At 43.9% G+C, this 24,352-nt stretch overlaps 2 protein-coding genes across 9 annotated transcripts in view; both read left to right on the plus strand.

Moving 5' to 3' along the window:
* DNAAF4 (dynein axonemal assembly factor 4) overlaps positions 1 to 24,352 on the plus strand; it is an 83,954-nt gene that overhangs the window by 39,394 nt on the left and 20,208 nt on the right. For all 8 annotated transcript variants that reach the window (XR_010120805.1, XR_008657816.2, XM_055279221.2 and 5 more), the window contains exons 5-6: positions 5,599 to 5,744; positions 15,003 to 15,112. Coding sequence is in view for 6 of the 8 variants with exons in the window: in XM_055279221.2 (XP_055135196.1) it covers positions 5,599 to 5,744; positions 15,003 to 15,112 (256 nt within the window). In the remaining 2 variants the exon portion in view is untranslated. The remainder of the gene's footprint in view (positions 1 to 5,598; positions 5,745 to 15,002; positions 15,113 to 24,352) is intronic.
* Positions 10,816 to 12,943, plus strand: LOC129482808 (acyl-coenzyme A thioesterase THEM4). Its single transcript, XM_055279225.2, has one exon. The coding sequence runs from the start codon at positions 10,914 to 10,916 to the stop codon at positions 11,637 to 11,639; it is 726 nt and encodes a 241-aa protein (XP_055135200.1). The 5' UTR covers positions 10,816 to 10,913; the 3' UTR covers positions 11,640 to 12,943.

A 24,352-nucleotide genomic window follows, 5' to 3' on the forward strand; every position in this document is an offset into this window, starting at 1 on the left:
GGTCATGGTGGCTCACGCCTGTAATCCCAGCACTTTGGGAGCCTGAGGTGGGCAGATCACCTGAGGTTAGGAGTTCCAGACCACCCTGGGCAACATGGCGAAACCCTGTCTCTACTAAAAATGCAAAAATTAGCCAGGCCTGGTGGCGTGCGCCTGTAGTCCCAGCTACTCAGGAGGCTGAGGCAGGAGAATCACTTGAACCCAGGAGGTGGAGACTGCAGTGAGCCAAGATCGCGCCACTGCGCTCCAGTGTGGGCGACAGAATGAGACCCTGTCTTAAAAAAACAAAAACAAAAAAAGTCATTTAGATTGAATATATATATATATATGCTAATATTTTATAAGCTAATATTTTATAAGCAATTTGCTAATATTTTATAAGCAATTGTCACATTTATCTTCATATTGAGGTTCAGTTATGTTTTTCATTCCTCATACTGTTCTTGTCTAGATTGTATACCAAATTATACCAGACCCATATACTATAGAGCATTTTTCTTTTTCTACTATTTGAAACAATATAGTTAGATAAGAGAAATATCTGTTGCTTTAAAGTTTAGTAAAACTTCCCCTAAAACTGTCTAGGTCTGGAGTTTTTTTATGGAGGTTTTTTTTTTTTAAATAGATTTAGTTTCTATAATAGTTATTGATTATTGAAATTTTCCAAAGTCAATTTTGGTAATTTGTCTTCTAAATTGTGCATTTTATCTATTCAAATTCATTTCCGTAAAGTTTTTATTTACTTATCTCTACTTTATCTATAATTATATAATTTATTAATTTCTAATATTTTTTTTTTTTTGAGACAGGATCTCACCCGTCACCCAGGATGAAGTACAATGGATCTAGCTTGATCCTTAATAAAGTAATCTATCCTTTGTTTCTGGTTGTTTTAAAATTCTTTCCCTTGGTATATTATGGGTTCATTAGTATAAGTTCAATTTTATATTTATTTATCTCATAATATCATCACTTGGAGCATACTGTCACTCAAAGAACTTTGTCATTCATCAATTCTGGGAATTTCAAAACTATTGTCTTCAAATATTACCTTCTTGGCTCATGCCTGTAATCTCAGCACTTTGGGAGGCTGAGGTGGGCGAATTACTTGGGACCAGGAGTTCGAGACCAGCCTGGCCAACATGGTGAAACCCCATCTCTACTAAAAATACAAAAATTAGCTGGCTGTGGTGGCACATAGCTGTAATTCCAGCTACTTGGGATACTGAGGCATGAGAATTGCTTGAACCCAGGAGGCAGAGGCTGCAATGAGCCAAGATCGTGCCACTGCACTCTAGCCTGGGTGACAGTGAGACTGTCTCAAAAACAAAAACCAAAACAAACAAATATTACATTATTCTCTTGTTTTCAATATATATTTTCAAATTACACAGATGTTTTTCTTTTTTTTTTTGAAACGGAGTCTTGCTCTGTCGTCCAGGCAGGAGTGCAGTGGCACGATCTCAGCTCACTGCAACCTCCGCCTCCTGGGTTCAAGCAATTCTCCTGCCTCAGCCTCCTTAGTGGCTAGGACTACAGATGTGCACCACCACACCAGGCTAATTTTTGTATTTTTAGTAGACACGGGGTTTCACCACATTGGCCACGCTGATCTTGAGTTCCTGACCTCAAGTGATCTACCTGTCTTGGCCTCCCAAAATGCTGGGATTACAGGCGTGAGCCACCGCACCTGGCCAACTTTCTTGTATTCTCTTTATCTTCCTCAGCTATGTTCTGTATAATATCCTCAGATCTATCTTCTAGTTTATAAATTTTCTTCAACCGTGACTAATTTTATGTTATACTTGTCCAAGATGTTTTTAATTTCAGTGACAATATTTTTCATTTTGAAAGTTCTGTTTTTTGGCCAGGCACGGTGGCTCATGCCTGTAATCCCAGCACTTTGGGAGGCCGAGGCGGGCGGATCATGAGGTCAGGAGATGGAGACCATTCTGGCTAACACGGTGAAACCCCGTCTCTACTAAAAGTACAAAAAATTAGCTGGACGTGGTGGTGGGTGCTTGTAGTCCCAGCTACTCGGAAGGCTGAGGCAGGAGAATGGCATGAACCCGGGAGGCAGAGCTAGCAGTGAGCCGAGATCATGCCACTGCACTCCAGCCTGGGCGACAGAGCAAGACACTGTCTCAAAAAAAAAAAAAACAAAAAAAACTTTTTTTTTCACACCTCTCTGTTCTTTGTCACTAGCTTCTTAGTTTTCATTATTGATGTTAGCCTGTCTTTACTGGCTTTAAGTAACTATGTTTAAAATGATTAATCTCTTTCAGATTGTTGTGCTATTTCAAAGTCTTGGGGAGCCAGTCGTCTTATTTGTTGTGTCTGCTGATTGTTCCTCATACTGGATTGTTTCCTCTTGTGAATTGTGCTTTTTTGCCTGACCGCTAATCTTCTGCAAAATCTTCTTAGTGTGTATGTATGAGGAAATATCATATATTCTTATTTGCAAAAGACTTGTTGATGAGGAATACCTGGAGCCTCAATTTCTTACAAGAGACATTGTTTCCAAGCTTCACTTTCTAAGATTAGTGAGCAGAGATCATATAAGCATCCTTTTCACTAAGAGTGACGCCCACTGGGCATGGTGGCTCACGCCTGTAATCCCAGCACTTTGGGAGGCCGAGGTGGGTGGCTCATGAGGTCAGGAGTTCGAGACCAGCCTGGCCAACATGGTGAAACCCGTGTCTACTAAAAATACAAAAAAATTAGCTGGGCATGGTGGTGCACGTCTGTAATTCCAGCTACTCAGGAGGCTGAGGCAGGAGAATCGCTTGAACCCGGGAGGTCCTGCCCTTCTATGATTCTAGTTTCATTTCCACCTCCCCACCTCTGTACCTATATCAGCATTAAATTTCCAGTCTCCAGCCATTGATATTAATCTATTTGCATCTAAAATCTTTCCAAACAGCTTTGTGTCAGCTTTTGAGATGACCCTGGCTTTAAGTTCGGTGATGAAGCCTTTCCTTTACCTACTTTTGAAACTGAACTATATATTGAACCTTTTCTTTATTTATTTTTTATCAAGAATTTGTATGTGTTCATAACATTTTACCTTTTCATAAAATTGCATGTAAAACTTTGTAGTAAAAGTTTTAACCTGTGTTGTTACAAACAGCAAATTTCTTTTTTATGTTTTGCAATTTGCAAATAGCAAATAGAAGAGTTTGTAAATTAGATATATGAGTTTGAAAATTATATATCTTATTTTTACTGTAACTAGTGGTCACTTTAATATTTTTTATAAACACATGAAGATTTGTTTTTCTGTAGCAATCTAGTTTTTTTTAGTTCTCCTCATGGTATAATAGTGATGATTTCCTGCATGTTCTATATCGTATTAATCATTAGTATTATTAGTAATCTGAGGTAAAATGAAGTATGCTTCATTTTTACTTTCTATTCTATTTTCCTTTTCCTTTTTTTTTTTTTTTTTTTTTTCAGTGAGACTTGCTCTGTTGTCCAGGCTGGAGTGCAGTGGCGTGATCTTGGCTCACTGCAGGCTCTGCCTCCCAGGTTCAAGCGATTCTCTTGCCTCAGCTTCCCAAATAGCTGGGATTACAGGTGCCTGCCACCACCCCTGACTTATTTTTTGTATTTTTAGTAGAGATGAGGTTTCACTATGTTGGCCAAGCTGGTCTCCAACTGCTGACCTCAAGTGATCCACCCGCCTCAGCCTCCCAAAGTGCTAGGATTACAGGCGTGAGCCGCCGCGCCCAGACCTATTTTCCTTCTTTTATATTACTATTTAAAAATATTATTTACAGGCCAGGCGCGGCCTGATCACGAGGTCAGGAGATCGAGACCGTCCTGGCTAACACGGTGAAACCCCATCTCTACTAAAAATACAAAAAATTAGCCGGACATGGTGGCGGGCGCCTGTAATCTCAGCTACTCGGGAGGCTGAGGCAGGAGAATGGCATGAACCCGGGAGGCGGCGCTTGCAGTGAGCTGAGATGGCGCCACTGCACTCCAGCCTCGGGGGACAGACCGAGACTCTGCCTCAAAAAAAAAAAAAAAAAAAAATTATTTACATACTGGGCGTGGTGGCTCATACCTGTAATCTCAGCACTTTGAGAGGCCAAGATGGGAGGATTGCTTGAGCCCAGAAGTTCAAGACCAGCCTGGGCAACAAAACAAGACCCCATCTCTACAAAAAAGCATACAAACACAAAATTAGCCACGTATGGTGGTGTGCACCTGTAGTCCCTGCTCTTGAGAGGCTGAGATGGGAGGATTGCTTGAGCCAAGGGGCTCAAGGCTGCAGTGTGCTGTGATTGCATCACTGCACGCCAGCCTCGGTGATGGTAATAATCCTGTCTCTAAAAAAAAAAGATGTTATTTACAACATTTTTAGTGTGTTCTCCACTGCTTTAGAAAACCCATCCTTTTTCATTTTGCTCTCAAATTCCCCACTCCTGGGTTCTTAATGTTATTTCTCTGTGTTCTGGAACATTTCTTTGAGTAATGTATTCACAAAAGATGACTAGGTAGTGTTGGCTGAGTTCTTACATACCTAGAAATGTCTTTTGCCATTATGAGTGAGCAACAGTTAACTTGGATATAAAATTATTGGGAACTTGTACTAGGTAGGTTCAAGCCGAGCATTGTAAAATAAAGCCCCAAATGTACAGATCAAATAAAGATAAAAATTTAGTTCTCTTTAATGTAATACTTTGTTATGCAACAGTAGTCAATGGCTGTGTTCCACAAGGCCATCCTGGCTGATGGGATCACCTCTGTTATCACATTATTTGGCTTTCATCTTTGAGTCTAAGAGTGCTCCCTCCCCCCTTGCCCCAGTCCTTTGAAATGTCTAGTCAAGACCCTTTCCTAGTTTTTGTTTATTTGTTTGTTGGAGACGGAGTCTCACTCTGTCGCCCAGGCTGGAGTGTATGGCACGATCTTGGCTAACTGTAACCTCTGCCTCCCAGGTTCAAGCAAGTCTCCTGCCTCAGCCTCCTGAGTAGCTGGGATTATAGGTACGTGCCACAGGCCTGGCTAATTTTTATATTTTTAGTAGAGACAGGGTTTCATTGTGTTGGCCAGGCTGGCCTTGAACTCCTGACCTCAGGTGATTGGCCTGCCTTGGCCTCCCAAACTGCTGTGATTATAGACATGAGCCACTGCACCCATCCTTGCCAGTTCTCATTAGTTCTCTTTGATAGCTAAAACCTCTTACACTATTATAAGAAAGCATGTAGGAAATAAAGTATACAGGAGACATTGCTATAGAGTTTAAGGAGATAGAGGTGGTATTGGCAGTGGTGGTTTTGCCTATGTGCCCTTTTCTAGAGTTGATGTAGAGTTGCCTAGAGTATCCTCCCTTGGAGTTGATGTGAATTAAACACTGTGGTTTTACAAAGAGAACCCCAGAAAGGTAGCTGAGGCCATTGATAAAGAGCAGGTAGGTCATTAGCTGCCATATTATCAGTTCTAAATTTTGCATTCTTTTCTTGCAGAAAATATATTTGATTTATTTGTTTAGGATTTGGGGGTGAGCTTTGATGTGTAATTACTTTATCAGCTGATTGTTAACTAGAAAATGAGAAATAAGTGACTTGTTTGCTACCATTGTTTTTGAAGGGAGAAATTCAGAAAATATATTTACTGAGAAGGTAAAGGAAGACAGTATTCCTGCTCCTCGCTCTGTTGGCAGTATTAAAATCAACTTTACCCCTCGAGTATTCCCAACGGCTCTTCGTGAATCACAAGTAGCAGAAGAGGAGGAGGTAGATATACTTACTCTAGTTACAATTACCACAAATGAAAATACTTTATTTTTATTTCATCTATTGAAATTACTACTGGTTCTGAAATTCTTAAGTATTTATTACACTAAAGAAATAACGTCATGAATATGTTTTAGAATTTCCTTATGAGAAAATATATTTTGCAGATTTTTTTGGCTCCAGAATAGTGATGAGAACACTGATTTAATATATGTACAGTAGGCCGGGCGCAGTGGCTCACGCCTGTAATCCCAGCACTTTGGGAGGCCGAGGTGGGTGGATCACTTGAGGTAAGGAGTTCAAGACCAACCTGACTAACATGGGGAAACCCCATCTGTACTAAAAATACAAAAAATTAGCCAGGTGTGGTGGTGGTGCATACCTGTAATTCCAGCTACTCAGGAGGCTGAGGCAGAAGAATTGCTTGAACAGGGGATTCAGAGGTTGCCCTGAACTGAGATCTTGCCACTGCACCCCAGCTTGGGTGACAGAGCAAGACTCCATCACAAAACAATGAAAAACTTACATATATATACATATATGTACAGTATTGTTTATTCCAAGAGATAAACTGTTGTACTTGCCATTTATTTTATCAAATACATCATGTTCTATAATGTTAATAAATGTATAAACTCTGGATCAGTATGTGTTTGGAAAGAAGAGATTTGGAAATTATTAATGTATCATTACAACTAATTATTACTAATAACAGGTATTTCTAATGTGACATTTTAGAATTAATATCTTCCATCCATTTATAAATTCCTAAGCCCTGGATTTCAAGTATTGTATCTTTAGTTATATTAGCACTAAGAACTACATTTTTTTGGCTGGGTGCAGTGGCTTATGCCTGTAATCCCAGCACTTTGGGAGGCCGAGGTGGCAGGATCACCTGATGTCAAGAGTTTGAGACCAGCCTGACCAACATGGTGAAACCCCGTCTCTACTAAAAATACAAAAATTAGCCAGGCGTGGTGGTGGGCACCTGTGATCCCAGCTACTAGGGGGGCTGGGGCAGGAGAATAGCTTGAACTCAGGAGGTGGAAGTTGCAGTGAGCTGAGATTGCGCCATTGTACTCGAGCCTGGGCAACACAGTGAGACTTTGAATCAAAAAAAAAAAAGTGGTTTTTTTTTGTTTGTTTGTTTTTTGAGATGGAGTTTTTGCTCTTGTTGCCCAGGCTGGTGTGCAGTGGGCACAATCTCAGTTCACTGCAACCTCCTCCCAGGTTCAAGCAATTCTCCTGCCTCAGCCTCCCTAGTAGCTGGGATTACAGGCGTGCGCCAGCATGTCTGGCTAATTTTTTGTATTTTTAGTAGAGATGGGGTTTCACCATGTTGGTCAGGCTGGTCTCAAACTCCTGACCTCAGGCGATCCACCCTCCTTGGCCTCCCAATGTGCTGGGATTATAGGCATGAGCCACCATACCCAGCCAAGAACTGCGTTTTTTTACTGCAAGGCTGAATTGATGCATCTTTGATTTGAAAAATTGTAGAAATAAGAAGATCCTTAAGGCATAATGACAAGCTGGGCGTGGTGGCTCACGCCTGTAATTCTAGCACTTTGGGAGGCCGAGGTGGGTGGATTACCTGAGGTCAGGAGTTTGAGACCAGCCTGGCCAACATGGTGAAACCCCATCGCTACTAAAAATACAAAAATCAGCCCGGTGTGGTGGCAGGCACCTGTAATCCCAGCTACTCGGGAGGCTGAGGCAGGAGAATCACTTGAACCCGGGAGTCGGAGGTTGCAATGAGCTGAGATTGCACCATTTCACTCCAGCCTGGGTGAAAGAGTGAAACTCTGTCTCAAAAAAAAAAAAAAAAAGACATAATGACAATATAAATATTAATTATTTCATATTATTAAACTGTATTTTCTATATTTGTAACATTTCTATAATTATACAGTTATAATAATAATAATTATTATTTTTTTTTTCAGATGGAGTCTCGCTCTGTCCCCCAGGCTGGAGTGCAGTGGCACAATGTCCACTCACTGCAAGCTCCACCTCGCGGGTTCATGCCATTCTCCTGCCTCAGCCTCCCGAGTAGCTGGGACTGCAGGTGTCCACCACCACGCCTGGCTAATTTTCTGTATTTTTTAATAGAGACGGGGTTTCACCATGTTAGCCAGGATGGTCTCAATCTCCTGACCTTGTGATCCGCCTGCCTCGGCCTCCCAAAGTGCTGGGATTATAGGCGTGAGCCACGGCGCCCGACCCATAGAATTATTTTTGAATTGTGTTTATACACACACACACACACACACACACACACACCTTTTTTTTTTTTTGAGTTGGGGCTTGCTGTGCTGCCCAGGCTGGAGTACAGTGGGACAATCATGGCTCACTGTAGCCTTGAACTCTTGGCCTCAAGTGACCTTCTGTATATTTTTCAGTACAGAAAAATGAAAATATAAAAGAGAATTTTAGATCAATATCCTGGATGAACATCGATGCAAAAATCCTCAATAAAATACTGGCAAACCGAATCCAGCAGCACATCAAAAAGCTTATCCACCATGATCAAATGGGCTTCATCCCTGGGATGCAAGGCTGGTTCAACATACACAAATCAGTAAACGTAATCCAGCATATAAACAGAACCAAAGACAAAAACCACATGATTATCTTAATAGATGCAGAAAAGGCCTTTGACAAAATTCAACAGCCCTTCATGCTAAAAATGCTCAATAAATTAGGTATTGATGGGCCGGACGCGGTGGCTTACACCTGTAATCCCAGCACTTTGGGAGGCTGAGGCGGGTGGATCACGAGGGCAGGAGATCGAGACCATGGTGAAACCCCATCTCTACTAAAAATACAAAAAATTAGCCGGGCACGGTGGCGGGCACCTGTAGTCCCAGCTACTCCAGAGGCTGAGGCAGGAGAATGGCGTGAACCCGGGAGGTGGAGCTTGCAGTGAGCCAAGATCGCACCACTGCACTCCAGCCTGGGCAACAGAGCGAGACTCCGTCTCAAAAAAAAAAAAAAAATTAAGTATTGATGGGACGTATTTCAAAATAATAAGAGCTATTTATGACAAACCCGCAGCCAATATCATACTGAATGGGCAAAACTGGAAGCATTCCCTTTGAAAACTGGCACAAGACAGGGATGCCCTCTCTCACCATTCCTATTCAACACTGCATAGTGTTGGAAGTTCTGGCCAGGGCAATCAGGCAGGAGAAAGAAATAAAGGGTATTCAATTAGGAAAAGAGGAAGTCAAATTGTTCCTGTTTGCAGATGATATGATTGTATATTTAGAAAACCCCATCATCTCAGCCCAAAATCTCCTTAAGCTGTTAAGCAACTTCAGCAAAGTCTCAGGATACAAAATCAATGTGCAGAAATCACAAGCATTCTTATACACCAATAACAGACAAACAGAGAGCCAAATCATGAGTAAACTCCCATTCACAATTGCTACAAAGAGAATAAAATACCTAGGAATCCAACTTACAAGGGATGTGAAGGACCTCTTCAAGGAGAACTACAAACCACTGCTCAACGAAATAAAAGAGGACACAACCAAATGGAAGAACATTCCATGCTCATGTATAGGAAGAATCAATATTGTAAAAATGGCCATGCTGCCCAAGGTAATTTATAGATTCAATGCCATCCCCATCAAGCTACCAATGACTTTCCTCAAAGAATTGGAAAAAAAATTACTTTAAAGTTCATATGGAACCAAAAAAGAACCCACATTGCCAAGACAATCCTAAGCCAAAAGAACAAAGGTGGAGGCATCATGCTACCTGACTTCAAACTACACTACAAGGCTACAGTAACCAGCCGGGCGCGGTGGCTCACGCTTGTAATCCCAGCACTTTGGGAGGCCGAGGCGGGCGGATCACGAGGTCAGGAGATCGAGACCACGGTGAAACCCCGTCTCTACTAAAAACACAAAAAAATTAGCCGGGCGTGGTGGCGGGCGCCTGTAGTCCCAGCTACTCGGAGAGGCTGAGGCAGGAGAATGGCGTGAACCCGGGAGGCGGAGCTTGCAGTGAGCCGAGATCGCGCCACTGCACTCCAGCCTGGGTGACAGAGCGAGACTCCGTCTCAAAAAAAAAAAAAAAAAAAAAAAAAGGCTACAGTAACCAAAACAGCATGGTACTGGTACCAAAACAGAGATATAGATCAATGGAACAGAACAGATCCCTCAGAAATAATACCACACATCTACAACCATCTGATCTTTGACAAACCTGACACAAACAAGAAACGGGGAAAGGATTCCCTATGTAATAAATGGTGCTGGGGAAACTGGCTAGCCATACGTAGAAAGCTGAAACTGGATTCCCTCCTTGCACCTAATACAAGAATTAATTCAAGATGGATTAAAGACTTAAAAACCATAAAAACCCTAGAAGAAAACCTAGGCAATACCATTCAGGACATAGGCATGGGCAAGGACTTCATGTCTAAAACACCAAAAGCAATGGTAACAAAAGCCAAAATTGACAAATGAGATCTAATTAAAGAGCTTCTGCACAGCAAAAGAAACTACCATCAGAGTGAACAGGCAACCTACAGAATGGGAGAAAATTTTTGCAATCTACTCATCTGACAAAGGGCTAATATCCAGAATCTACAAAGAACTCAAACAAACTTACAAGAAAAAAATAAACCCTATCGAAAGGTGGGTGAAGGATATGAACAGACACTTCTCAAAAGAAGACACTTATGCAGCCAAGAGACACATGCAAAAATGCTCATCATCACTGGCCATCAGAGAAACGCAAATCAAAACCACAATGAGATACCATCTCACACCAGTTAGTATGGTGATCATTAAAAAGTCAGGAAACAACAGGTGCTGGAGAGGATGTGGAGAAATAGGAACACTTTTACACTGTTGGTGGGGCTGTAAACTAGTTCAACCATTGTGGAAGACAATGTGGCGATTTCTCAAGGATCTAGACCTAGAAATACCGTTTGACCCAGCCATCCCATTACTGGGTATATACCCAGAGGATTATAAATCATGCTGCTATAAAGACACATGCACACATATGTTTATTGCAGCACTATTCACAATAGCAAAGACTTGGAACCAACCCAAATATCCATCAATGATAGACTGGATTAAGAAAATGTGGCAGTAGTGTGTGCCGTCCAGGGCTAGAGCAAGCGTGGCCCCACGGCCTGCACAGCCCTGAGCCATGCTGAGGAGCTGCACTGGGCACCTCCGCACGCTGGGGGCCCTTTGCCGGCTGCCGCTGGTAGGCTGGCGCCTGTCGGGTCGTGAGCCACGACCCGCGCTGAGGTCATTTTCTTCTGAGGAAGTCATTCTTAAGGACTATTCTGTCCCCAACCCCAGCTGGAACAAGGACCTAAGACTGCTCTTTTACCAGTTTATGAAGAAATGTGAAGACGACTCCTGGAAACGTTTGCCTTCATATAAACGTACACCTACTGAAAGGATTCAAGACTTCAAAACCCGTTTTCTTGACCCAAAGCTTATGAAAGAAGAACAAGTGTCACAGGCCCAGCTCTTCACCAGAAGCTTTGATGATGGCCTGGGCTTTGAATACATGATGTTCTACAATGACGTTGAGAAAAGGATGGTTTGCTTATTTCAAGGAGGCTCTTACCTGGAAGGACCACCTGGATTCATTCATGGAGGTGCCATTGCAACCGTGCTTGATGCTACTGTTGGTATGTGTGCAATGATGGCTGGGGGAATCGTCATGACTGCCAATCTCACCATCAATTGTAAAAGACCTATCCCTCTTTGTTCTGTTGTTATGATAAATAGCCAACTTGATAAAGTTGAAGGAAAGAAATTTTTTGTTTCCTGTAATGTTCAGAGTGTTGATGAGAAGACCCTATACTCAGAGGCGACAAGCTTATTTATAAAGCTGAATCCTGCTAAAAGTCTGACATAAGAGCTGCTGGTGAACTCCATCTCATTCTCTCCCCTCCAGAAGAAGCAGTTGTCCCCCAAATACTCTGCTCCCTCACTGCTGAATCCCTGTAGGGAGAAGCCTGCCAACAGTGACCTTCTGAAACAGCCTTCTGAATACAAGGAGGATTCAGCTTCCATCTTCTCAACTTTTTAACACAGAAACACTTCCTGTGAGCATTTCGACAACTCTCAGTCCGGGTGCTGTGGCTCACGCCTATAATCCCAGCACTTTAGGAGGCCAAGGCGGGCGGATTGCCTGAGCTCAGGAGTTCAAGATCAGTCTGGACAACACGATGAAACCCCGTCTCTACTAAAATACAAAAAATTAGCCGGGCATGGTGGCGTGCGCCTGTAGTCCCAGCTACTCAGGAGGCTGAGGCAGGAGAATTGCTTGAACCCGGGAGGTGGAGGTTGCAGTGAGCCAAGATCATGCCACATCACTCCAGCCTGGGCAACAGAACAAGAACCCATCTCAAAAAAAAAAAAAACAAGGCCGGGCGCGGTGGCTCACGCCTGTAATCCCAGCACTTTGGGAGGCCGAGATGGGCGGATCACAAGGTCAGGAGATCGAGACCATCCTGGCTAACACGGTGAAACCTCGTCTCTACCAAAAATACAAAAAAATTAGCCGGGCATGGTGGCGACTGCCTGTAGTCCCAGCTACTCGGGAGGCTGAGACAGGAGAATGGTGTGAACCTGGGAGGCAGAGCTTGCAGTGAGCCAAGGTCACGCCACTGCACTCCAGCCTGGGTGACAGAGCAAGACTCTGTCTCAAAAACAAAAACAAAAACAAAAAAAAAACAAAAAAAAAAACTCTGTCTCCTTAAGATATGTTACTTGCTCCACTGCAGACTAGAGAAATAAATGTGTATTGAAACTTTTACTGCGAACTTGGAAATGCTAGAAAACCAAGCATGAAGAATAAATACATGGCGGGGAATACACAGGCATGTGCATATGCATATACATTGTAAGTTAGTAAGTTAGAAAGCTAGCTTTGTTGTATCTGAACACATGAATCTTTTTGGTCAGAGTAGGAAGCACAGCCAGATCCTATAGGAATGAATAACTCAAATCTGTTGTCTGGGATTCTAGAGATTAAACCACTGTGCCATTTAAAAATAAAAAAGAAAAAAGAAAATGTGGCACATACACACCATGGAATACTATGCAGCCATAAAAAAGGATGGGTTCGTGTCCTTTGTAGGGACATGGATGAAGCTGGACAAAAAACCAAACACCGCATGTTCTCACTCATAGGTGGGAATTGAACAATGAGAACACTTGGACACAGGAAGGGGAACATCACACACCGGGGCCTGTTCTGGGGTGGCGGGAGGGGGTAGGGATAGCATTAGGAGATACACCTAATGTAAATGACTGGTTAATGGGTGCAGCACACCAACATGGCACATGTATACATATGTAACAAACCTGCATGTTTTGTACATGTACCCTAGAACTTAAAGTATAATAAAAAAAAAATGAAAATACTATAACCCAGAAAGGCAAAATAATAATCACATGGGCTGGGCATGGTGGCTCACGCCTGTAATCCCAGCACTTTGGGAGGCTGAAGCGGGTGAATCACAAGGTCAGGAGTTTGAGACCAGCCTGGCCCATATGGTGAAACCCCGTCTCTACTAAAAGTACAAAAATTGGCCGGGCATGGTGGCACACTCCTGTAATCCTAGCTGTTCAGGAGGCTGAGGCAGGAGAATTGCTTGAACCCAGGAGGCAGAGGTTGCGGTGAGCTGAGATCATGCCACTGCACTCCAGCCTGGGGGACAGAGTGCGAGCGTCTCAGAAAAAAAAAAAAAAAATAATAATAATATCACATGAACTCCCAGAAAGCAAGAAATTTGGCTAGAAATTTCATCTATTGTATTTCCACCAGCTATTGAGGTTTAAAAAAAAGTTTAAGGCCAGGCACAGTGGCTGAAGCCTGTGACCCCAGCACTTTGGGAGGCCAAGACAGGTGAATCACAAGGTTAGGAGTTTGAGACCAGTCTGGCCCATATGGTGAAACCCTGTCTCTACTAAAAATACAAAAAATTAGCTGGGCATGGTGGCACGTGCCTGTAGTCCCAGCTATTTGGGAGGCTGAGGCAGAAGAATCGCTTGAACCTGGGAGGCGGAGGGTACAGTGAACCGAGATTGTGCCACTGTACTCCAGCCTGAGCAACTGAGTGAGACTCTGTCTCAAAAAAAAAAAAAAAAGTTTAATAATATATAAATATGGCCAGGTGCAGTGGCCCACGCCTGTAATCCCAGCACTTTGGGAGGCCGAGGTGGGCGGATCACAAGGTCAGGAGATTGAGACCATCCTGGCTAACATGGTGAAACCCCGTCTCTACTAAAAATACAAAAAATTAGCCGGGTTTGGTGGCGGGCGCCTGTAGTCCCAGCTACTCGGGAGGCTGAGGCAAGAGAATGGTGTGAACCCGGGAGACGGAGCTTGCAGTGAGCCGAGATCATGCCACTGCACTCCAGCCTGAGTGACATAGCAAGACTCCGTCTCAAAAATATATATATAAATCTTGCAAGATTAAAATCACCATCATCGGCCAGGCGTGGTGGCTCACGCCTGTAATCCCAGCACTTTGGGATTCTGAGGTGGGTAGATCAGGAGGTCATGTGTTCAATACCAGCCTGGCCAAAATAGTGAAACCCTGTCTCTACTAAAAATACAAAAAGTAGCCAGGCATGGTGGCACACACCTGTTATCCCAGCCACTCGGGAGGCTGAGGCAGGAGAATCACTTGAACCTGGGAGGTAGAGGTTACAGTGAGCCGAGATTGCGCCACTTGCACTCCAGCCTGGGTGACAGAGCAAGATAAAAAAAATAATAATTACCACTATCAAGTAGTACGTTAATCTGCTCTGGCTGCTATAAACAAAATACCATAGACCGGGTGGCTTAAACAATAAACAGTCACTTCTCATAGTTCTGGAGGCTGGGAAATCCAAGATCAGAGTGCCAGCATGGTTCTTGGTAGGGGCGCTCATCATAACTTGCGGACAACCACTTTCTCACTGTGTTCACATAGTGGGTGGTGGAGCTCTGATCTCTTTCTCTTCTTATAAGGATAAACTCATTTTGGGAGCTCTCCTCTCATGACCTAAACCTCATTACCTCTGAGAAGCCCCACTTCCAAATACTGATTCACATTGATGGTTATGGCTTCAGTATATCAATTTGGAGGAGAGATGGGGGAGACACAAACACTCAGTGCATAACAAATGATATTTCCATCCACTGGAGGAAGATGGAAAATCTAAAAGGAGATGTTAATTAAAAAAAGACCTTTATATTCTTCATAAGACTTCTTTCTCATTCTAGTGGCTACACAAACAAGCTGAGGCGCGAAGAGCAATGAATACTGACATAGCTGAACTTTGCGATTTAAAAGAAGAAGAAAAGAACCCAGAATGGTTGAAGGATAAAGGAAAGTAAGTTGTTTGAACTCTGATCATGAGCTTTATCATGTATGAAGACATTAGTAGTTATCATAGGACGAGTATGGGGGCTCATGCCTGTAATCCCAGCCCTTTGGGAGGCTGAGGTGGGATGATCACTTGAAGCCAGAAGTTCGAGACCAACCTGGGCAAAAAAGTGAGATTTTGTCTCCACAAAAAAACAAACAAAATAAAACATTAGCCTGGCGTGGTGAGGCACCTGTAGTCCCAGCTACTCAGAATGCTGAGGCGGGAGGATCCCTCAAGCCCAGTGCAGTGAGCTATGATTGTGCCACTGCACTCCAGTCTGGGCAACAGAGTGAGACCCTGTCTTTGAACAAAAAAAGTAGTTATCACTTTCTCTAGATATTTTGTCTGTTTGTGTGTTGTTGGAGAAAGATAATGCAAATAAGCAAATAAGGTAGACAGGGCCTCCATATTTTAAAAGTCAGATAACAAGGCAGTGAGGCTCTAATTTTATTTTTTTATTTAAATGTCATAAAAATGAAAAAAATTACATCTTTCGGAATGCTTATTAAAATTCCTTTTAAAATCCGTTTTACATTTGACGTAAGTCCTTCCTGATGTCTCCCATAAAAACAGTCTTTTTGCAAAGCTACAGCTGTTTTGATTATTCTTGTCAATTTTTTTCTTTTTTTTTTTTTTTTTTTGAGAAAGAGTCTCATTTTGTCACCCAGGCTGGAGTGTAGTGGTGCAATCTCAGCTCACTGCAACCTCTACCCCCCAGGTTCAAGCGGTTCTCCTGCCTCAGCCTCTCAAGTAGCTGGGATTACAGGCATCCACCACCACACCTGGCGAATTTTTTTTGTATTTTTAGTAGAGACGGGGTTTCACCATGTTGGTCAAGCTGGTCTCGAACTCCTGACCTCTAGTGATTCGTCCACCTTGGTCTCCCAAAGTGCTGGGATTACAGGCATGAGCCCTGGTGTGGGACCTATTCAAATCCATTTTTAAAGATTACCATCTTACTGCCTTCCAGGTCAGTGGTATAAACACAAAAAAGATTACCATATTATCCCAGAAATTATCTTATATCTGGGCAGTGATTTTATTCATTTGTATATGGATTTTTTTTTTTTTTTTTTTTGAGACGAAGTCTCGCTCTTATTCCCCAGGCTGGAGTGTGATGGCACAATCTTGGCTCAATGCAAACTCTGCCTCCCAGGTTCAAGTGATTCTCCTGCCTCAGCCTCCTCAGTAGCTGGGATTACAGGCGCCTGCCACCACACCCAACTAATTTTTGTATTTTTAGTAGAGACAGGGTTTCACCATGTTGGCCAGGCTGGTCTCAAACTCCTGACCTCAGGTGATCCGCCCACCTTGACCTCCCAAAGTGCTGGGATTACAGGCGTGAGCCACTGCACCCGGCCATGAATATTTTAACATACTGATCAAAAACAGTGAATTCTGGTATATTCTGAATGGCAATTTGTGTTCATATTTTGAGGCGGCTATAGATATTATCTATTATATTTCATCATATACACTTCTGTGTTTATTTTCCTATTACTTCTATAACAAACTACCACATAGGGCCGGGCGCGGTGGCTCACGCTTGTAATCCCAGCGCTTTGGGAGGCCGAGGCGGGCGGATCACGAGGTCAGGAGATCGAGACCACGGTGAAACCCCATCTCTACTAAAAAATACAAAAAAATTAGCCGGGCGCAGTGGCGGGCGCCTGTAGTCCCAGCTACTCGGAGGCTGAGGCAGGAGAATGGCCTGAACCCGGGAGGCAGAGCTTGCAGTGAGCCGAGATTGCGCCACTGCACTCCAGCCCGGGCGACAGAGCGAGACTCTGTCTCAAAAAAAAAAAAAACTACCACAAAGTTAGTGGCTTAAAACAACACAAATTTATTATCTTATAGTTCTGTAATTCAGAAGTCCAAAATGAGTTTCACTGGGCCAAAATTAGGTGTCAGTTGCATTCCTTTTCAAGGCTCTAGGAGAAAAGCTATTTTCTTAAATTTCCAGCTTCGAAGCTGTTTGCATTCCTTGAATTGCGGCTCCCCAGCCACTGATTGCAGTATTCTGACCTCTGCTTCCACGATCTCTTCTCCTTTTCTGAGTCTCCTGCCTCCTTCTGTCTTTTATAAGGCCTCTTGTGTTTATGTAAGTCCCACCTACATCATCCAGGGTACTCTCTCCATCAAACTCTTTAACTTAATCACATCTGCAAAGTCCTTTTTGCCATGTTAGGTAACATTCATAGGTTCTGGGATTAGAATATGGACATCTTTTTTCTTTGGTTGGGGGTGCATTATCTGTCTACCATAATATCTATATTTTTCCTTTCTTTCTACTTTTTCTTGATCTTTTCTCTTGTCTGTTACAACACCTGGGATTGTTTTGTGGCGTTTAGCTGGAGTTGGCAATTTTTCTGAAGGTTAGAAGCCTGGAACTGACAGGTTGGTTCTTCTAACTCCCAAGAGTAAAACCATATATAATCTTTCCTCCTCTTTCTCTTCTTCCTTTCTTCCTTCCTATTCATTTATTCAGCCATTAAATAAGCAATTATTGATTGCTTGCTACTTGCCAGACTATAGGCACTTACCAACAGAAATCAGGAGGAGAGAGACATACACAAATACTTAAAACACTGTGTGGGAAGTACAATAACATGGATAAGAACGAGGTAATAGGGCCGGGCGCAGTGGCTCACGCCTGAAATCCCAGCACTTTGGGAGGCTGAGGCGGGCGGATCACCTGAGGTTGGGAGTTCACCAGACTGAACAACAAGGAGAAACCCTGTCTCTACTAAAAGTGCAAAATTAGCCAGGCGTGGTGGCACATGCCTGTAATCCCAGCTACTCAGGAGGCTGAGGCAGGAGAATTGCTTGAACCTGGGAGGTGGAGGTTGCGGTGAGTCGAGATCGTGCCACTGCACTCCAGCCTGGGTGACAGAGTGAGACTCCATCTCAAGATAAAAAGAAAATTTCTGGCCAGGCATGGTGGCTCACGCCTATAATCCCAGCACTTTGAGAGGCCAAGATGGGCGGATTACTTGAGGTCAGGATTTTGAGACCAGCCTGGCCAACATGGTGAAACCCCATTTCTACTAAAAACATAAGAATTGGCTGGACACGGTGGCTCACTCCTGTAATCCCAGCACTTTGGGAGGCCGAGATGGGTGGATCACCTGAGATCAGGATTTCAAGACCAGCCTGGCCAACATGGCGAAACTCCATCTCTACTAAAAATATAAAAATTAGGCCGGGCACGGTGGCTCATGCTTGTAATCCCAGCACTTTGGGAGGCCGAGGTGGGCGGATCAGGAGGTCAGGAGATCGAGACTACGGTGAAACCCCGTCTCTACTAAAAATACAAAAAATTAGCCGGGCGTGGTGGCGGGCGCCTGTAGTCCCAGCTACTCGGGAGGCTGAGGCAGGAGAATGGCGTGAACCCAGGAGGCGGAGCTTGCAGTGAGCCGAGATCGCGCCACTGCACTCCAGCCTGGGCAACAGAGCAAGACTCTGACTCAAAAAAAAAAAAAAAAAAGAAAGAAAAAAAAAAACAAAAATTAGCTGGGCGTGGTTGGCAGGTGCCTGTAATCCCAGCTAATCGGGAGGCTGAGGCAGGAGAATCGCTTCAACCCGGGAGGCGGAGGTTGCAGTGAGCCAAGATCGCTCCATTGCACTCCAGCCTGGGCAACAAGAGCGAAACTCTGTCTCAAAAAAAAAAAAAAAAAAATTAGCTGAGTGTGATGGCAGGCGCCCGTAATCCCAGCTACTCAGAGGCGGAGGCAGGAGAATCGCTTGAACCAAGGAGGTGGAGGTTGCAGTGTGCTGAGATCGAGCCACTGCACTCCAGCCTGGGTGACAGAGCAAGACTCCATCTAAAAAAAAAGAATGAGAAAAAGAATTGGGCCCTTTCCTAATATCATGTACAAAAAGAACTCAAAATAGATTAAAGACTTAAACGTAAGAACTAAACTATAAAACTCTTAGAAGAGAACACAGGGTGCTTCCTTACACTGGATTTGGTAACGTTTCCAGGATATGACACCAAAACCATAGGCAACAAAAGAAAAAATGGTTAAGTTGGACCACATCAAAATTAAAAACTTTTGTGCATTGAAGACACTATAAATAGAGTAAAAAGGCAACCCACAAAATAGAGAAAGTATTTGTAGATCCAGAATATATATGAACTACTACTCAACAACAAAATAAAAAACCTAATTAAAAAATGGGCAGAGAGGCCAGGTGCAGTGGCTTACACCTATAATCCCAGCTTTTTGGCAGGCCAGGGTGGGTGGATCACCTGAGGCCAGGAGTTCGAGACCAGCCTGGCCATCATGGTGAAACCGTCTGTACTAAAAATACAAAAACTAGTTGGGCGTGGTGGCGCACACCTGTAATCCCAGCTAATCTGAGTCTCAGAGGCATGAGAATCACTTAAACCTGGGAGGTAGAGATTGCAGTGAGCTGAGATGGCACCACTGAACTCCAACCTGGGCAATGGAGCAAGACTACTCAAAAAAATAATAATAATTTAAAAAAAAATAATGGGCAAAGAACTTAAATAGGCATTTCTCCAAGAAGAGAGACAAATGGCTGGTAAATATAAAAAGATGTTTAACATCACTAACCATTTGGGAAATGTCTTTTTTTTTTTTTTTTTAATTTTTTTTTTTATTAATTTTTTTTGCACACAAAAACAATAAACATTTTCTAAAAAATACATACAAACAAAAAGATGCGTATCAAACATATTAGGAAGGTTGCACATGGGAAGTCGGGGAATAGAAATGGGGGTGGGAGTTAAAATAAATGAGAGAGGGACTTTATATGGATCAGTGATAATAACTCAATCCTCTATTTGACAAAGAAGAGGGAGAAGGAAGAGGAAGAAAAAGAAAGTGGGATAAAGGATCAGAAAGGGAGGAAAATAGAAAAAATTAGAGTATGACTCCAGGGTAGACCTGTTTTGTTGTCACTGAGTTGGTTGGTTGGTTTGTCTGTTGTATTTTTCATGTTTCGCCAAGTTGGCCAGACTGGTCTCGAACTCCTAGCCCGAAGTGATCAACCCGCCTCGCCCCCCAGAGTGCCGGGACCACAGGCGTGAGCCACCACGTCCAGCCCCCACATTGCTTCTGGCCTCCGTGGTAGACCTCCCAGACGGAGCGGCCGGGCAGAGGCGCTCCTCACTTCTTCCCAGACACGGGGCGGCCGGGCAGAGGCACTCCTCACTTCCCAGACGGGGCGGCCAGGCAGAGACGCTCCTCACTTCTTCCCAGACGATAGGTGGCCGGGCAGAGGCGCTCCTCACTTCCCAGACGATGGGTGGCTGGGCAGAGGTGCTCCTCACTTCCCAGACGGGGCGGCCGGGCAGAGGCGCTCCTCACTTCCCAGACGATGGGTGGCCGGGCAGAGGTGCTCCTCACTTCTTCCCGGACGGGGTGGCCAGGCAGAGGCGCTCCTCACTTCTTCCCAGACGGGGCGGCCGGGCAGAGGCGCTCCTCACTTCTTCCCAGGCGAGGCGGCCGGGCAGAGGCGCTCCTCACTTCCTCCCAGATGGGGCGGCCGGGCAGAGGCGCTCCTCACTTCCCAGACGATGGGTGGCCGGGCAGAGGCGCTCCTCACTTCCCAGACGATGGGTGGCCGGGCAGAGGCGCTCCTCACTTCCCAGACAGGGCGGCCGGGCAGAGGCGCTCCTCACTTCCCAGACGATGGGTGGCCGGGCAGAGGTGCTCCTCACCTCCCAGACGATGGGTGGCCGGGCAGAGGTGCTCCTCACTTCCCAGACGATGGGTGGCCGGGCAGAGGCGCTCCTCACTTCCCAGACAGGGCGGCCGGGCAGAGGCGCTCCTCACTTCCCAGACGATGGGTGGCCGGGCAGAGGCGCTCCTCACTTCCCAGACGATGGGTGGCCGGGCAGAGGCGCTCCTCACTTCCCAGTCGGGGTGGCCGGGCAGAGGCGCTCCTCACTTCCCAGACGATGGGTGGTCGGGCAGAGGCGCTCCTCACTTCCCAGACGGTGGGTGGTCGGGCAGAGGCGCTCCTCACTTCCCAGACGGTGGGTGGTCGGGCAGAGGCGCTCCTCACTTCCCAGACGGTGGGTGGCCGGGCAGAGGCGCTCCATTTGGGAAATGTCTTATCAAAACCACTATGAGATGCCACTTCACACCCATTAGGATGGCTACTCAGAAAAAAAAAAAAAACAGAAAATAACAAGTGTTAGTATGTGGAGAAATTAGAATCCTGTGTGCTGTTGGTAGAGGTGTTGAATGATCCAGCTGCTATGGAAAACAGTATTGTGGTTCCCAAAAAAGTAAAAATAGGGCCGGGCGCAATGGCTCATGCCTGTAATCCCAGCACTTTTGGAAGGCCGAGGCGGGTGGATCACCTGAGGTCAGGAGTTCGAGACCAGCCTGACCAACATGGAGAAACCCCGTCTCTAGTAAAAATACAAAATTAGCCAGGCGTGGTGTTGCATGCCTGTAATCCCAGCTACTTGGGAGGTTGAGGCAGCAGAATCGCTTGAACCCAGGAGGCGGAGGTTGCTGTGAGCCGAGGTCGCGCCATTGCACTCCAGCCTGGGCAACAAGAGCGAAACTCTGTCTCAAAAGAAAAAAAAAAAAAATAGATTTTTCTTTTCTTTTTTTGAGATAAGGTCTGGCTCTATAGCCTAGGCTGGAGTGCAGTGGTGTGAACTTGGCTTACTGCAGCCTCTACCCTTCAGGCTCAAGCCATCCTCCCACCTAAGCCTCCCAAGTAGCTGGGACCACAGGCACAAGCCACCGTGCCCAGCTAATTTTTGTATTTCTTGTAGAGACAGGGTTTTGCCATGTTGCCCAGGCTGGTCTCAAACTCATGATCTCAAGCTATCTGCCCGCCTTGGCCTCACAAAGTTCTGGGATTATAGGCGTGAGCCACCATGCCTGGCAAAAAATAGAATTATATGGTCCAGTAATTCCACTTCTTGGTGTATACCCAAAAGAATTAAAAGCAGGAACACAAACAGACATTTATACAACCATGTTCATGACAATAACATTCACAATATCCAAAACATATAAGCAACCCAAGTGTCCATTGAGGGATAAATGGATAAATAAAATGTATTATGTCCGTAACAATGTAATGTTATTTCAGCTTTAAAAAGAGAGGAAGTCCTGTCACATGCTACAACATGGAGGAACCTTGAAGACATTATGCTAAATGAAATAGGCCAGTCACAAAAGGACAAATATATGATTTCACTTATGTGAGTTACTTAGAGTGGTCAAACTCATAGAGACAGAAAGTCAAATGGTGGCTGCGAACGACTAGAGAGGAGGGGGAATGGAGACTTATTCCATAGTGGGTATGGATTCTCAATTTGAGGTGAAACAGTTCTCAACATGGATGGTGGTGGTGGCTGCACAGTGTAAATGTAGTTAATGCCACTGAGTTTTACATTTAAGAATGGTTAAAATGCTGAATTTTGTTACATATATTTTTACTACAGTTTTTAAAAAAAGGTTTGTTATAGACACTGTGGATTACCTAGCCAACATTTATTCTCTCCCTTTATCCTTATTAGCTGAGCCCATATTTTGTTGAGGTGTGCAGCCCTTGCCCATGTGACTTAGGATAGTGAGCCTATTCCAAGTCCAGCGATAAATTCTCATTGTCTTCAACAGATCATGACTGCTTTAGTTGCATTCCTGCTTTAAAAAAAAAAAGATATAGGTACAAAAATACTTATTATAATGTTCTTTATAAAAACAAAAGTATTGGAAAACAAGACCCCCTAAATGTACCTAAGTAGGAGGAAATTGGTTTCAGAAGTCCTAGCACTTATGAGAGAATACTATAAGAATAATCCATGTATTATGTATACTCTATAAAAATGTATTTCTCTATTTTCTAACATGGAAAGATGGTCATGTTTTTGAATTTTTAAAAGCATTCTAAACAGCAGTATATAGTAGTGAGGAGTAAAATTGGGGAGGTGGGGGTAGGAGTAAAGAGAGAGAGAGAGAGATGGTGGTGGGGCAGGGGGCAGGCAGGGAGGGAGGCAAGGATAAAGGAAAAGAGAGTTTGAGGGAGAGAAAGACTGATTTTTGTTTGTGTTTTTGTTTTAAGGATATGTACTTTTGGTTAATGAGATGTGAAAGGAGGTAAACTGGGAGTTTTCTGGGAAAGATTTTCTTTCTCTTAGGGAACACATATCAGAAAATACTGTTACCTTTTCTTCCAATGAGTATTATGCCTGTATGTGGCACCTTGAGCTAATATGTCCATGAGGAAAACCAGCCTGATTGTGGTTCCTGCTGAGTACAGTGGAATGGACAGATGGAAGGAGCCTGTGGCCTTCATAACATCTTTGAGCTGCTAATTGGGCTTGGAGCTTCTTTCCTCTGGACTTTTTATTTTTATTTTTTTATCTTCTTTATAAGGGCCTTAATCCTATAGACTTTTAAAATGTGAGATAATTTATTTCCTTACTTGTTTAAGCCCACTTGAGTTGTGGTTCTATTACTTGCAATCAGAAACGTCGCTGATATGAGGCATTTCAGAAATGTAAACTGTACCCACAGAATTAGCTTTTCTAGTTTGTACGAGTTATTTTCAGCTTGAGTTTAGCTCAAGTTAGATGTGACAATGGTGTAATCTTACCTTTTATTCAGTTTACTGGCTGCTTTTATAGGTTTACTTTTGACATGTTTAATATTCTAGAGCAGCAAAGTATGCAGTATAATGGAATGAACATGAATACAAAGTTATATTTATATGACTTTTTATTTTCAGCAAAGTATTTTCCATTTTCCTGTTTATGTACTTTTTCAAATTTTTGTAAGTGGAAATTATACATAAAAAACAGGCTGGGTGGGGTGGCTCAGGCCTGTAATCCCAGCGCTTTGGGAGGCCGAAGTGGGCAGATCACCTGAGGTTGGGAATTCGAGACCAGTCTGACCAACATGAAGAAACCCCATCTCTACTAAAAATACAAAATTAGCCAGGCGTGGTGGCGCATGCCTGTAATCCCAGCTACTCAGGAGGCTGAGGCAGGAGAATCCTTTGAACCTGGTAGGCAGAGGTTGCGGTGAGCCAAGTTCGCACCATTGCGCTCCAGCCTGGGCAACAAGAGTGAAACTCTATCTCAAAAAACAAACAAACAAAAAGCAAAGACTTTGCATTTTGAAGAAATCCTTTAATCGTGTACATCTCTTTATTTGAAGAGAATTTTGGAACATTTAAACTGAAAGAGTATATCCATTGCAAGTA

Source organism: Symphalangus syndactylus, chromosome 5 (assembly GCF_028878055.3).
Source record: "Symphalangus syndactylus isolate Jambi chromosome 5, NHGRI_mSymSyn1-v2.1_pri, whole genome shotgun sequence".
Lineage (NCBI taxonomy): Eukaryota > Metazoa > Chordata > Mammalia > Primates > Hylobatidae > Symphalangus > Symphalangus syndactylus.

Excerpts from the sequence above, each read along its gene's own strand:
- LOC129482808 (XM_055279225.2), top strand. The coding sequence starts at position 10,914 with ATGCTGAGGAGCTGCACTGGGCACCTCCGCACGCTGGGGGCCCTTTGC.